Source organism: Camelus bactrianus, chromosome 17 (genome assembly GCF_048773025.1).
Source record: "Camelus bactrianus isolate YW-2024 breed Bactrian camel chromosome 17, ASM4877302v1, whole genome shotgun sequence".
Lineage (NCBI taxonomy): Eukaryota > Metazoa > Chordata > Mammalia > Artiodactyla > Camelidae > Camelus > Camelus bactrianus.
In genome coordinates this window covers 36,519,710-36,535,261 of record NC_133555.1, presented here as the reverse complement: position 1 = coordinate 36,535,261, position 15,552 = coordinate 36,519,710, and the positions used below count along the sequence as shown (strand labels likewise).

Sequence of the window (15,552 nt, the reverse complement as noted above, 5' to 3'; positions counted from 1 at the left end):
ACCAGACAAGCTCTCACAAGACCTTCTGTGCTACCTGGACATTAAATAAATTTGCGGCACAACCCCTCTGAGCCAGGATTGCCTGTCATTTTCTCAGCTGTCAGAAGGTAGAGCTGGTGGAAAATGCCTAGCTCTCAGTGTCAGCGTGTCTAACACCGTCACTCTCTATTAGAAGAAACCCACTGGCTCCAGCTGGCACGGCCAGGGAATTCCACCCAAAGCACCTGAACCTGTGGCCTTTGTGGGTAGCTGGCCAAGAAGCATGTCTGCTGACTTTAAAGGGACCTTGGACTTACTGATGAGATACTGAAAACTAAGATGACATGTACAAACCCTTTAGGCCTCCTGCCCCAAATCTAGGGGATTACTTGTTCCCTAATGTGCAAAGTTCTTCACTCCTAGATGGACTAGGCTGATGAGAGAGAGTCAGCGGGGATGGGAGGTGGGGGAGAGGTAGAGAGAAAAAAAGTGAGGGAGTGAGTATGAGTGCATGTGTGCTGTTGTTGCTGTTCTGGACTTTTACAAAACAGCAAAGCCATCACATTCTGCTCCTGAGGGGCTCAGAACTTACTGAGGGAAGCTGCTTAGCACACCAGTATTTTAAGAAATGTCTCTTAGATCCCACATCACTCTCTTCATTTTAAAGCCAAGTTTCCCAGGCAAACTGCAGGGAAAGCAGCCTAGCAAACTCTAAGAATTTTATCTGAAACTGATTTAAAAAAGAAAAGGTGAAGGTGTCCTGTGCTGCATACCTCTGAGGGGCACCCCAAGGGGACTACAATGTGAACAGTCCACCCAGTTAGGTAACATGTGAATGGTGGTGGTGGACGGGGTTAACACATAGTCAGGACTGAGCTGTTCCTCGGCCTGGTAAACCCTCTCCTAGGAGGCTTCCCAGGGCTACCAGGGGGCACTGTGCATACCTGGACTGGATTTCTTTACCTCCTTACTACCCATAAACCCTCATTTCCTCGTTTGGCTGTCTGCAGCAAACGTCTCCGCAAGAGATGCTTAAGGCAGGTGAAGGGGAGATGAGAGGCCCTTGGCTGTTCTGCTTACCTCGGAAATAGACCTGACGAATCGGACCCCATCATTGGCTCCTTTCACCTTGGCCAGACAGGCGCAGAAGTAGTCCCAGTAGTCTTTCTTATTGCCCAGGAGCGTGGCCTTCTCCTTCTGATCGAACTGGACAGGGAAAGGAGACAGAGATGCCCAAACCCATTGCTGTTTATCCCACCACTTAAATGATAATAATAACAGCTTCTTAATTGCCAGGCCCTGGGCGAGGCCCTTTATCAGCATTATTTTTATTTACTGGCAAACGAGGGTGTTTTAGTCCTCATTTTAAAAGTGAGGAATCTGAGGTTAAGAGAAGTTAAGTAACTAACTAGCTCAAGGTCATGCAACTAGTGAGACTGTGAGATTCAGGAACAAGCTCCCAAAAGATTAATCCATTGAAGGGACCTCTGTGCATAGAGTCGGGCAGAAGACACCAAAGGTGCTATTAACACATGATAAAAAAAAATGCAACTGAAAAGTCTTAAGGGCAACATGAAGACTATTAGCTATGTCTCAACTTAGGAAAATGCATCAGTGACATTTTATCCCAGTTATATGAGTTTCAATACTGTTTTAACATACATACAATAAATTCAAATAAATGTCAGCTATGAGTCATTTCAAACCCAAAACCAAAGTGGGCTCATTGAAAAAAAAAAGGTCCATAAATACTTTCACAATGTAAAACAAGAAAACCAGTTGAAAAGGCATGTGAAAGGTGAGCCTTCAACACACTGAGACATCTCCAGTGGGCTCTCATTCTACACGCTTTGGTGGGATGTGACATTGCAAATTTAGTGTTTAAAATGATAGCGGTATATCTGCCTACATAATAGTTTAAAGCATCTGTTCTGATTAGAAAAGATCTGCATACATTGTTAGGACATCTGGATTAAACAAAACAAAATAAAAAAAAATAATGCCTAATACCATCACCCTAAGATAACTTCTGTTAACATTTTGGTACATTTCCTCCCTGCTTAGTGTACTTGCCTGTATTTTTCCACACCTGCAGAGCTCTCTAGAGCTATGCTTCTTGAACCAAGCAGACAGAAGCATTACACTGTGAACATGCTAAAAGCAAACTTCCTGGGCTGACTTCAGAGATCCTAATTCAGCAAGTCAAGGTGGGAACCTCTAACCTGCTCTCAGGTGATGCTGCTGCTGCTGGTCTAGGGACCACACTTTCTGAAGCAAGGCTCTAGAGCAGGGACCTCCAGATCTTCTCTAGAGGGCCGCACACTCCTGGAAAATGTGTGCTGGGTGTGTATGTATGTTTAGGAAGTGGCTCCACAGCTGTCACCAGACTGCCAGTGGGGTGTGTGACTGCCCAAAAGTTAACATCCCTGCTAGACAGAGACCCTGTGACCTGCTTTAAGATGTCTTAAATCTCTAAAGAATGTTCTCAATTCCCAAAACCATCCTGCAGGGCAACATTCTGATTCCTTAGAGGATCGCTCAAACTTGGAGCTGGGGGCAGCTCTGACCTTCAGTATAACCAAGAGGGCTCAAGGGCTCCATTGAGCTTTTGGAGCTGCATCCTCAATGCTGATGAGGCAGCCCAGAGGGAGACAAGGGACGAGAGAGCAGAAAATAACACATGGCAGGAGGCACTTACTTGAAGGAGATACTCAAGTTTGTAAGAAAACTTATGCAAGCTGGTGCTGTCATCTGTGATGGGTTCCCCTGCTTCCTTAAATTCTCTGCTTAGTTCTGTCACAGCATCTTTAAGACAAAAAACAGGAACATGTAACCAGATGGAGCCTGGCCTCAGAGAGAGCAGCAGGATGACCCCAAGAAGCGTGGGGAGTAAGTAGTCAATGGCGGCAAAGCATGGAGGAAATGTGGGGTGGTAGGAAGCATCCCCGGGCTGGAACTGAGTCAGAAGGGGCTCAGGCGCCCTGAGAGCCCACAGGGCCTTTCCATAGCTTGCTGACTGAGCACATTTCTTGGTCATCCCTGAAGGTCCACCATGCAGGTCTCATAATTTACCCAGTACTTGGTCAAAAGTGTCTGCTGTGTGGATGGATCATGTAGCAGTCCCCTAGTATCGACTTCCAGAGGGCTCCATCCTCTCTTCCAGCCACGTTTCTTGGTCTTCACTGTAACCCCACTGCTCAGTGCAGGTAAGACCAGGCTGCCACAGGACCCAGAATGTGCAAATAGTGGTTGTGACAATGCCAAGAATGACACCACCACCTGCTTCTGTTAACTGAGTGCCGGTGAGGGGCCAGGACTCTGCGGGTCTTTCTCATTCAATACAGCACTGCGAGGTAGGAATTGCTTTATTTCAACAAATCTAAGATGCAATGGATTTTAAGACGATGCCAATTTCAGAGCTGGTAAAAATGTGAAAAAAAAATACAAGGTAGAATTGACAAAAGCTGGTGTTATCAGTCCCGCTTTACAGATGAGGATCTCTAAGGAGAGGTCAGAGCACTTGGCCAAAGAGGGCAGCAAACAGCAGAGATGGAATGAGGTGCCTGCTTTTCTCAAGGGCTTTCTGACTCCAGAGCTCACCTCCTAACTTCTAAGACAATTACCTCCCAGTGCAGAAAAATAGGGAAAGTCACCTTTGACTTTCATTCCTGGCCCTGCTGTAGGACAGAGGGACTGTAAGAAGCTGAGTTTTATTTAGATTCTGGGAAAAATGTCCGCGGCTGAGATGGTTGGAACATGCTGGATGAAAACATCTTCTCTGACAATTCTTGAAAGAAAAGAAAGCCCTAGCCCCCTGAACACCATGGTTAGAAAGCACACCTGCCCACGACTGACACAGAGCCTGAGCTGTGAAAATTAATCACCACTGACACCTCAGGCAAAGGCCAGCAAGCGGCAAAGACAGGGTCTTGGGGTTGGTTCTTAAAACAAGTGACTGCCATCCAGCTATGCCCTACTAGAAGCGTCTGCTGTGGCTGGCACTGATTGCTGAGGACCAGGGACCGGGAAAGACACACAGCCTTCCTCCCCCTACCCTCAGGCAGGGTTAACGTTCACAACTGGATCTGGGAACTCCTGAAATTTTGAAAGGAGCCTTGGATATGGAATATGAAATTTCCAGCTCTAATCTCTAATAATTACCAACAGATGAGATATAAGAGTCTTGAGAAAGTGGTACCTTTTAAAAATTTACACCAAAGTGCTCCAAGGGTGGGGTATAGGACATTGGATGACCCTGGGATGTGGGGGACAACAGAGGCAGCCAGCACATGGGATTGGAAAAGACAACTGAACAAATGCTGATGCCTGGCCTCCTCCTTGGATCAGGAGCTCTGCTATAGGCTCCTCCCTTCCTCTCAACCCTCCTGATAAGGACTTCAGGTCTCAAAGTCATCCTTGAGAACCAGAGACTAAAACACAGAGAAGATTGCCTACTTTGTGGAGAAACCTCTGAAGACTAGGAGCAACTCAGATTTCCTGGGACTGTCTTTTTACTGTGTGTGTGTGTGTGTGTGTAAATTTAAGAAGAAAAAAGCCATCTCATGTGTTATGGAAGTAGACTGGTGTGGTTAAGGGCAGACTCTGGCACCAGGTGTGTACACAAACCCAGGCTCTGCCCGATTGGATGTATGACCTTAGGCAAGTCACCTAATCTCTCTGTGCCACTTTCCACATCTGCAAAATGGGAATAACAATGGTCCCAACCTCACAGGACCAAATGTGAGGACTCAATGAGTTACGGTCTGTGAGACTTGTGCCTGGATCATATGCCATGTAATGATCAGCCATTACAGGCCCTAAGTGCTGTATAAACAGGAGATAAGCCCGAGAAAGTGACTTTTATTTAATGGACTTTTGACCTTCAGAATCAGGACTGCTGTGGCCTCCACCAGCCTGGGTCTGAGAGGCTGTAATTGGTTATCTCTGTGTCTCAGCAGGTAAGAACCTGGGCCTTGAGTCTGTCAGGACAGTGTCACTGTGGTCCCCTGACACAGAAGAAGGGGTCAGCTTCAGACCATGTTGCAGCAAATGTGCTGGGGCTCCAGAGGGGCTTACAAGACCTGCCATTGTGACCTGCAAGGGATGGAAAACTTGCCAAAATTCTGGTCGTGGCACATCACCTGAAAGCGTGAGCTGGGGCCCTGGCCTCCGCGGCCAGCAGAGAACACAGCCTGCTCTTCCTGAGTCTACTCTGTTCACAGGCGCCCTCCGCATTGCCTCGGTCCAGTGAGACAAGGCCCGCAAGTTGGTCTGTCTTACCAGGCAATGCCAAGTTCAGGGACGCCCACGAGGCAGCAGGCCCAGAACTGGAGTGAGTCACAGGTGACAGGCTGTCCACCTGCCAGGACCAGGTGGATCAGCAAAACAAGAAAGACGAGTATCTTGTCTTCCTGCTCAGGGGGAGGGAGAATATTCCTCCCCAAATGAGCCAACTCCACCATCAACCAGAGGCTCACACTTAAAAAACTAACAGGCAGCTTGAAAATACACACAAATTGAAATCAGACCCAGGGCCAGTAAAGGGTATTTGATTTTGTTTACAAAGTGCCTTTATGGTGCATGACAGGAGGGCACGCCAAGCTTTTCCAGACTTACAGGACAGACATCTGAGCCTCAATATTTCAATATGATTTCAACTGAGGGCTCCAATTACTCCTGGTGTAAACACAGATCGCAGGGTTGAATTTTAGCTGGCAACAGCAAAAGCATAGCCACAGCTCCCTCAAAACCAGTTCGGCGTGCTCTGTGACCGAGCCATACCTTGCAAATCGCGGATGATTCTCTGCAGCTGGCTCTCCGCGCTGGTGGACGCCATGGTGACCGCTGCGGCCGCCTTTCCTGGCCGTGTGCCTCCTGCCGGGTCTGCTCAGCAGAGGTCAGACTCCATGGTGGCACCTGCATGGGGAGGAGGAGGCCGTGGAGGAAGCAGTCAGAGGCACAACTGAAAGACAGCAGTACAGGGACGCTGCTCTGGGCACAAGGTCGTGCCATCTGGGCGTCCTCCCTCAATGGGAAGGGCTTGAGCTTTCTGTGTGAGCCTCGTTCTGTGGGCATTCTCTGACATGCTTATGCTCAGACACAATGGCCTGGTTTGGAGCTTTAAAAGAAACAGTATCAACCAACTAGCACTGCCTATTCTTTCTGAGCTCCCCTCCTAGTCTGCCCTCTTACACAGGCCTGCCCCACTTTTTACCTTTAAAAATGCCTCCCAGTGGTTCCCCTCGGCCTCCTATACGACGGCCAGAACTAGTCCAAGCCCCATTCACTGGCCTGCTAAGCCTACAGTGCCGCCACATCAGACCCCCGTCTCCTCCACACCTGGCCCCAAGCCCCTCACCGCCCCAGGCTTGCTTTCTCAGAGGAAAAGGTCGGCACCCTCTGGCCAGCGGTGGTGGAGGCTGAGGACATACCCTCAGGGCTTCTGGATCATGGAAGGCCTCGCAGGGAGGTCTACAGCCCCCAGACACCCAGCATCTGGCTCAGCCCAGGAGGGCAGACACTGAGGGGGGCTGCGCAGCCCTGGGCACCAGTCAAATGATGCGTCTCTATTTTAAACTCAGCTACAGTCCTCCCGCGGCTGGTGAGTTCAGTTACCAGCGCTACTTGGGCAGCTGCTTAAGTGATTTGAGGACACAGCAGTGGCTGGAGACCAACAAAGAGGAGGCGATGAGAGCAACATCGGAAGGATGTCTGGATGCACACTTGGACATCACCGTATACTCCTTTCAAAACCACTCATTCTTTCTTCAGGTGTCCAATACGAAGTTGTAATGTTTGCTGGCAAGACTAGAGGTGGCCAAAGAAGCCACTGCTAGACAAGGGCTGTGTGCTGGGCCCGTGGTCATTTTAATTCCCACCAGCACCCTGGGGGTTAGATAACATACAAGGGAGAAACTGGCGTTGGGAGAAGTTGTGTAACGTGTCTCAGGCCACAGGCCAGTAGGGAGTGGGGTCGAGGTATGAACTCTGATCAGCCTGATTTCAAATCCGGTGGCTCTACAACGGAGCCACTGCCACTACAGCAAATGACCAACCACTTTCACTGGCTTCTGTGAACTACCCTGAACTCCAGAGCCTCTCAAATGTGCCTCCACCCTGAAGGTCTCAAACACGAGCTGGCCCCCACTCTCCCACCACCATCTTCTCCTTACTGCTCCAGGAGGCAAGGTAAGAAGATCCAGGAGGAGAAATGGTCACCAACCTCACGTTCCTCCAACTATTTACACAAGCGTTTCAGCGTCAGCCCGAGGGGAGGGCCTGCTGTGGCATAGATATGCCTGGGTCTATTTTTAACTGACAAGCCAGCGCAGCTGTGACTCAGTGAAAACAGGGCCCAAGGACGGCTTCTCTGGCCTAGGAGGAACTAGACAGGCACACACCTGTACCGTGCTCCCAGTAACTCATGACAGGGAGCCCCAGAGTCAGAGGATCCAGAGACCCCACCAAAGCCCCTAACAAGTGCTGACACCTCGCCTATCACAGACACCAAAAGGAGGGTGGGAGCAGTTTTCCCACTGCCCATCCCCGGGCGGCTCTCGAGGTCCCCTGCTGAACACAGAGCCTGAGCAGGGACCTGCCGGGACCCAGGCTCGGCCAAACTTCTGCAGGGGCTCTGCTGCCAGGCAGACACTTGCTCCTTCTGAAGAGGAAGAGAGGATAAGGACCGTCACTGACAATGCACAGCTGCCCGGGCGCCACATTGTCAAGTGCCTACTCCATGCAGCCTGGGGACACGGGGGACACGGGGCACACAAGGCACCGTCCAGCCCTGGGGGAGCTCAGAGTGCATCAAGAAGACAGAAAAATATCCAGATACTTGGATACGGCAGGAGGGGCCCATGCAGAGACATTGATAAAATGTTAGGCATACTCATCAAGGAGACAGAATGAACCATGAATACACGACAAGTGACCTATGCTGAAGAAGAGAAGCCAGACTGAAAGGCTTCCTACTTTGTGATTCTACTTGCATGCTATTCTTGCAAAGGCCAAACACTGGGGAGAAATCACATCCATGGTGCCTGGGGCTGACGGGGAAGGGAGGGTTTGACTACAAGAGTATGCAGAAATTGCAGCGGGGGTGGGGAGGCCATTCTGTTCTGAGTCTTGATTATGGTGGTGGTTACATGACTGTTTATATATGATGAACATATGTTTTTCAAAATTCACATACTGTAAATTATATCTTAACAAAAAAATAACAGTACTGACGTGAATTTAGCAAGATGCAATGGGACCTGAAGAAGGGAACATGCATTCTGCGTGGGGAAGGGAGAGGGTGGCGAACACTCTGTGATGGCAACTGCGTTGAGCAAGGCCTGAAAAATGAACAGGAGGTCATGGAAGAGACCCGAGGAGGAAAGGGTGCCAAGCAGGGGGAACGGCAGGTGTAATGGCCGTTTCTCCACCCACATTTCTCTTACTTGACTACGGTCAACAGAGAACTTTGTACTTTCTGGGAGAAATAATCTTGGAAGAAAAATAATACCCCATAAATCCTCAAATCAAGTCCACTGGGTCTGTGTGCACACTTACTTAAAACTAGGATAAGACCCGCACAGGACGGGCAGGGCGGAACTGGGGAAGAAAGCACTAACAATGACGGATTCTGAGTCAATTCCTTCGGGGTCTGGCCAGGACAATGTGAGGATACAAACAGCTGGATTTCCTAGAAATCAGCCCTCTTTGGAGCCTGGCACAAGAGAGACAGTGTCTGCAGGCCAAACTGGCACTTTGGCACGATGAGCCTGAAGAGACAGAAACATGCTCCTTCAAGACTTCTTGGTGCCTTGGTGACGCTGCAGATGTCAGCCCAAGCCCAGGAGGCCTTCCCTGCTGAGCGTGGAGTGCCCTCCACCAGTCCAGGCCAAGTCCCGAGGTCACGGGGTGAGCAGTGCCCAACCGCTGATGACACAAGTTGATTTTCCAAAAAGCCTGAGTCACCACCAAGGTGATGAGCCCTGAGAAACTGGCTGCTGGGCCTGTAGGTCACAGTGGGCCTTCCCACCAGGGCTGGGACTGCCACCTCACAGGAAGCAAGTGGTGGTCACTGTAGGAGTGCTATTTTCAAGGACTTTGAAAGGATGACTTGGCTTCAGGGCCTTTTTCCTGGGTCTGAGGCCATTATTAACCTTCAGAAGACACAAAATGGGGCACTGTCTCTCTCCACTCCATGGTCAACTTCCTTGGGTCTCTAGAGAAGCTTGCCCTTTGGTTTAGGGATGAGCTGTTTTTTACTCACAACACTTCTCACACCAAATATGTGGCTTTTCTCCACATTGACATCCAGCTGACACCACTGGGTGTCCTTCAATTCAATTCAATTCAATTCAATTCTAAGGATAACTACCTGGAGTTAGTGCAGCCCCCACAGGTGAAGGGCTCAGTCCACAAGACTGCCCTGTCTTCAGACACCAACAACTAGTCTCAGGTTGCTATCTGTACTTCTTAACCAACTGGCTATCAACCAGGGGGTCCCACAATCCCTCCTCGGGTCCAATAATTTGCTAGAACAGCTTGTAAAACTTGGGGAGACAGTTTACTATTACTGGCTTATTTTAAAGGCTACAGTTCAGCAACGGCCAAATGGAAGTGATGAGTTAAGAGAGTTAAGAGGGGTGGTGCTGGACCCTCCATGCCCTCAGGGGTCCGCACTCTGCAACACTTCAGTGTGTTCATCAGCACAGAAGTTCTCAGAAGCCCATCATTTAGGGGCTTTATGGAGGTTTCATTACACAGGCAGGTGATTAACTCCACCTTCCTCCCCTCTCCACTCGCCACAGGTCTAAGGGAGAGGCTGCAAGTGCCAACCCTCTAACCCTAAGGCGGGGTCCCTTGGCAGCCAGCCCTCACCCTGAAGCTACCTAGGGGCCCACAAGAGTTGTCTTATATTAGCATGAACTCTAGTGAGAAAAGGGTTTGTTAGGAATAACAAGACACTCCCATTACGAAATTCCAAGGGTGTTAGAAGCTCTGTGCCAGGAACCAAAGACAGAGACCAATATGTATTTCTTATTATATCACAGGGATCACAGACTTCTGGCTTGAACCACCCTGACCCCGACCTCTACAATCGATTGGCAAACTGCTTTCCTAACTCAGGAGACACTCAGAGACAGCTTCTGTCCATATGGCCACGGCCATGGTCACGGCTGCTTTAGCAATGAGGGAAGGGCTCCAGGATCCCAGGACTCCAGCACCTCATAAACCTCCAAAGTGTGAATCACCACCGTGAACCCAAGGCCCTTGCTGTGTGACGTGTAAAACTCTTCATCACTGTCTCTGGCAAGCTCTTTCAAATACCAGAGAAATTCATTTTATAAAATTTTGAGGAACACTGGATTCTCTTGCCAACAACTCAAAATTATGTTTAAGCTTATCCAGAATGTCTGAAAACATCCCATCTTCTGATAAAGAAGGGACTAAATGCTTTTTAAAAAAAAATCTTATGTACTCCCTGGGACTATTGCCTGAGTTTCTAGTCACAGCCTAGGTGTTATTTTAGAGATAAAAGATCTTCCCCGACCTCCAAATTCCTCCTATACCTGCCCAGATGCCCTAAATGCCTTAAACAATAGACAGCAGTTCAGTCTCAAATTAAGACATAAAGACACTGACTCATGTAAACTTATTTACACGATGGTGTAAGTGACTAATACTCATAATGTTGCCCAGAAACTGGCTCTGGCAGGAAAAATACAGCATCTAAGTAGCCACATAAGGAAAGAAGGATCTGAAGGAGAGGAGGAGGTCTGGGGCACGGAAGACAACTTTGCCCTGCCTGGAAGTTTTTGGTACCTGCTGCCAACACAATAGTAAGACCTGACCCAGAAAGGGCACCATACAGTTGGCTCCTCCCTGACGCCCGAACAAGGTGGAGCACTCCAGTTGACAACTCCACCCTGACAGGGAAAGAATGTTAACAAGGATAGTTCAAATTAGTCAAAAGGAGAAAGCCTGTCTGAAGAGACCATTGCCTTGGCCTGGTTCAGCACACCCAATAGTATCTCTTTAGTTACCACCCATAGAAAGGCGGGTACTCAACTGGTACCTGCAGCTTTGAAGGCCTGGAGGTCCTGGGGCTCAGTGCTGAAAAGGTCGTTGGGCGGGCAGGCTGCCCTCACCAGGGCTTCAAGACGGTGCCTAGGAGAGTGCTTGGGAGTTTGTCAGAGGCCAGCTCAGAGGCTGACACTTCAGCACACGTGAACACAGGCTCCTCAGGCCACCCAATTGTAATTAAAGACCTATGATTAAAGTGCTGACCAACTGCAGGCCTGGGTTATCTTGCCCCAACACTCCTGGCTTGCAATCTTTTCTTTCTTAAAGGGAACAAAGACTTGAGACATCACTTCTTGACTCTTCCCTTGGACTCCTCCCCCACACCAACAATCCCAAGTTTCTTGCTCACTCCCCCTGGAACACACACAAAATTGGTCCTGGTTCCAGTCTGCTGACCCAGGAGAGCAGGGTCAAGAGGGACCTGTGGATGTGAGGTGTTGCTTCTGGGCCCGGAGAAAGCTGACTGTTTTTCTTAGGAAGGTGAGTAGACACTTAGGAAGCAGCCACACAACCATACCTGGGGCTGCAGGCCTGAGGTCTGGTCACTAGAAAGCCCAGAGAAAACATCCATGAGGTGGCAGTGAGCAAGAAAAGTGTCTTCTCTTTTACCAATCACAGTCTTGCCAACCTGGACCCTATTTAGATTTTGGAATCAGATTCATCCTGTGAAATTTTCATTTCCTATCATGCAAAAAATAACGTGATGAAGATCATGCCATGATTGGGTGAGATGCATGGTACATTTAGTTCACCAAACTCTTTTCAGGCAATTTTAGCCAATCTATCTGTCCTGGGAAAGTTATTTGACCTCTTTCTACCTTGTGTGTGTGTGTGTTTTTTTTTTGTTTGTTTGTTTTTTGTTTTTTTTTTTAAAGTGCAGTGCGAGGAGGTTACCCTTTACCTTCCTTAATGGAGGAGGTGGGCAAGGAGAAGAGCAGACACTCTCAGTGGTGAACCCTGGCTGAAGCTTCTAAGCCCCACTCCTGACTCAGGCTTCAGATGTCCTGGAAAAAGCACCTGGGGCTACAGATTCCCTCCAGCTCCATGTTAAGCCACCACCTCTGGTTCAGTCGCCAGCCCATCCTGGACCTACAGGGATTCTCCTCTTGGCCTAGCCCTTTGCAGACTAATGGCTTGCTTGTCATGCTTTTCCCTTCAGGTTTTTCTTCTGGATTCCAAGGGCTCCCCTAACTTGGTTTTCTGCCTCAGGCCTAGAGAGCAGTACCCAGGCTCCTGAGATGGTTGGCCAGACCTGCCCTTGGGCCCTGGAACCAACCACACAGCCACAGTACTATACCCAGACCACAGATTCTCTTTAACTTTGCCCTCGGAAACATAATGACGCACACATCCTCATCCCTGCACACAGGATCGGGCCCAACTAGAAGCCCAACTAGGTGCATGGTGTCTTTCAAATGCCACAGAGACCTGCAAGAACAGGAAGTACCATTGGCGGAGACTAAAACCATCAGGCTAACTGGCTCCAAAGTGGGAAACACACCTCCTGCTCAAATGAGCACAGCTCTACCCTCCTCATCTCCTACAAGCCTGGGAGTTCATGTGCTCTGAGGCTGAAACTCTTATGGGGATGGTACAGTGACACATACAAAAACAGCAAGATAAACATTTCAATACCCACCCTACTGATTTATCTAGTTGTTCAAACAATGCCTCTTACACCAATCAAGAGCTTAAAAAAAATCTGGCACTGAAATCACCAATAGTGTTTATCTTTTGAGCAAGAGCAAGACAATGACATCTGGCCACTAGGTGAGCAGATGTTGACAGGCCAAACTCAACTCATCTCTGCTCAGAGGGGGCCTGTGAGTAATAAGCCTTACCTGCTCTGCTGCCTGGGGCTGCTCCAGTGAATGTGCTCAACTACCAGTTCCTATCAGTGATTTTCACCCTGACACCACAGCTGGTCAACACGCTTCCTCTGCCTCAAATTTAAAGACATTCTAGTTTTGAGTCACCGAAGTTGTTCTTGGAATCACTAAAAAACACATTAGCCAAGTCTCTTCCCTAAAGGGAAGAGAGGGACTGCCATTTCTTGAGTGCCTATTGTGTGTTCTGAAGGCAGCAGCCCAAGGCCTTGGTGACCAACATGGGTCAAAGTCACCAGCTACTCTGCCCTTGTGCTGTTTAGGGTGGTTCCTCTCATCACAAACATCTGTGGGAGCCATTCTGACCCCAAAAGAACCAAGTTAAAAAGCATGGCTCCTGAAACCATGTTAGTGTCCCAAAAGCCAGCCACAAGGAGTAAAGACCATCCAAGGAGCAGCTAGAGGGTTGATTTAAAACACAAAAATAATCGAAGTAAAATATTAATTGTAGAACTTAATAGGCAGGTATATGTTCACTATATAATTCTTCCAATGATTCTGTATGTTTAACTATTTTCCTAATAAAATGTGGAAAGCAATTTAAAAACCAAATGAAGTACTACACAAAGACCTACACTTTTAATAGAAACAGAAAATCTTTTTCTTAAAGGCTTTTCAGATCCTTTTAATCAAAGGCGGCCATGTACCATCACAGAGACAACCAACTCTGGTTTCCAGGGTGATAATAATAATGGCCCATAACTGGTACAGGGCATTCAATGGTTTGTGAACAGTAGCTGTCATGGAAGGGAACGTCAAGTGGAACCCACTCAGCATGGGTCCACTTCTGAAAAGGGGAGCCGCTGTGAGTAGAAAACTGCAGCGTGATATCGTGACAGCTCTTCCCTGGCTGCAATACCCAGCAGCCCGCACTAGGCAGATGGCAGGGGAGTTAAGCTTGCTCCAGAGGAGACCGCAAGGTTGGAAGTGGCAGGAGAGCAGTGAGCAGATTAAGGCCTGATACTCTGTCGGCAAGAAGTCCCTGGCCCATTTCTATGTCTGGAAAGGAAACTGTTGCGGGAAGACAAGCGTAGGGGTACAGAGGCTGTGGCCAACAAGGGCAGTTTCAAAGAGTGCTCTATTTTTTTTTCTGGAGAGGGCAGCCAATGGAACTGTGAAGACTGACAAGGGACATCAGAGGACGCAGTTCACTAATAAGGAGCCATGTGGCTAAGGTGTCAACCGACACGTTTTTCTTATAAAAAATGAAATTCAGCCCTCCCCTTACATCCCCCAGCCTAGGTTCTTAACAGCATGGACTCTAGCCTAAGTCCAGTGCATCCACATCACAGACAATCCATAAATCCACAGGTGTTTCAGGAACCGTCTCCTGCGGGCTATCCCGAGACCCTGCACCAGAGCACAAGAGGCAGTGGGTGAAGAGAATGGGCTGTGGCCTGGAGGATGGCTCGTTATGAACAACCGTTCCATTACGGGAGGAAGGGAGAAATCTTGGCATCAGTGGAGTCTCACAAGTTAAGGTCTGGGCTGTCCCGGCCCAGCTGAGCCAGGAAGTACGCTTCTTTAGGTCAGCGGCCTCTTGGACGACGCAAGCAAAAACTCCGGGACGCGTCCTTCTGTGCTTAAAAACTCCAAAAACGTGTTCTGAGACCACACATGGTGGGCTCTTTACCGGTCTCTCGGCCGTTGGGGGTGTTGGGACTGGTGTTTGGAGGGGGAGGGGGGTGTATGTCTTTCTAACTGATTACCAGAGGCAGCCTGGGTTGCCGGGTCAGATTCACCGGCCTGAGTTACTTCCCAGGCCCGCCGGAAAAGAGCAAAGCAAGGGCAAGGACTCGAGAGCGGTCTGTGGAGACCCGGGATGGGCGGCGACGGTAAAGGCAACAGGTGATAAGAAACACCCGGAGGGAAGTTCTCAGCTCCAGAGCCGACAATAGCTCAGGTACCCCGTGGGTCCGGCCGACCCTCCCGCAGCACTTACGCGCTCGTGGGTCCACAGCGGGACAGAACCGAAACTTTCTGCGGCCAAGCGGAAGAGGACGGGAGCGCGGCGTGGGCGGCCATAATACGCAAACCCCGCCGCAGGTTGGCGCGGACTACAACTCCCAGCATGCTCCACAGGGCTGAGGCCTACAACTCCCAGGGAGCCCCCACAGGCAGATGGGCGCTGACTACGACTCCCGGCATGCTTCGCGGAGCTGGGGTTCCCAACTCCCACCGGTCCCGCGGGGAAGCTGGCCCTAAATTAACCCTTGCAGTCCCTGCGAGCATGTGTGCCCACAAATCAGGTATGTCTGGGATTCTGAAAACAGTGCTGTCCGTGTGTGGCTTTTGAGAACTTGAAACGTGACTAGTTTCAGTTGAATTGTACAAGTGCTGTAAGTACAAAATACACCTGAGTTCCAAAGATTTAGTATGAAAAAAGGAAAATAGCTCATTAATATTTTTGTATTGATTCCACGTTGAAATGATATTTTAAAAATATATTGGGCTAAATAAAAATCATTATATATTATTGGACCTAATGTTCTATCTTTTCGTCCCCCTCGCTACTAAACACAGGGACCTACTTAAAATCAGTGCTCAAAAACTGTATGTTAATGAACCACCAGCCCTAACTTCAGCCCTACTCTCCACTCAATTTCTA

At 49.1% G+C, this 15,552-nt stretch overlaps 1 protein-coding gene across 3 annotated transcripts in view; it reads right to left on the bottom strand.

Moving 5' to 3' along the window:
• Positions 1–15,148, bottom strand: part of FYCO1 (FYVE and coiled-coil domain autophagy adaptor 1) — a 69,123-nt gene extending 53,975 nt beyond the window's left edge. Inside the window, exons 1-4 of one of the 3 annotated variants that reach the window (XM_045509855.2) lie at positions 14,887–15,148; positions 5,761–5,895; positions 2,678–2,784; positions 1,060–1,185 (exon numbers count right to left, since the gene is read on the bottom strand). In XM_045509855.2, coding sequence (XP_045365811.1) covers positions 1,060–1,185; positions 2,678–2,784; positions 5,761–5,815 — 288 coding nt within the window. In that variant the 5' untranslated portion in view covers positions 5,816–5,895; positions 14,887–15,148. Of the gene's footprint in view, positions 1–1,059; positions 1,186–2,677; positions 2,785–5,760; positions 5,896–6,410; positions 6,561–14,886 lie in introns of those variants that run through there. The other 2 variants (XM_010945953.3, XM_010945952.3) reach the window with 2 other exon arrangements.
• Between the last annotated feature and the right edge of the window lie 404 nt (positions 15,149–15,552).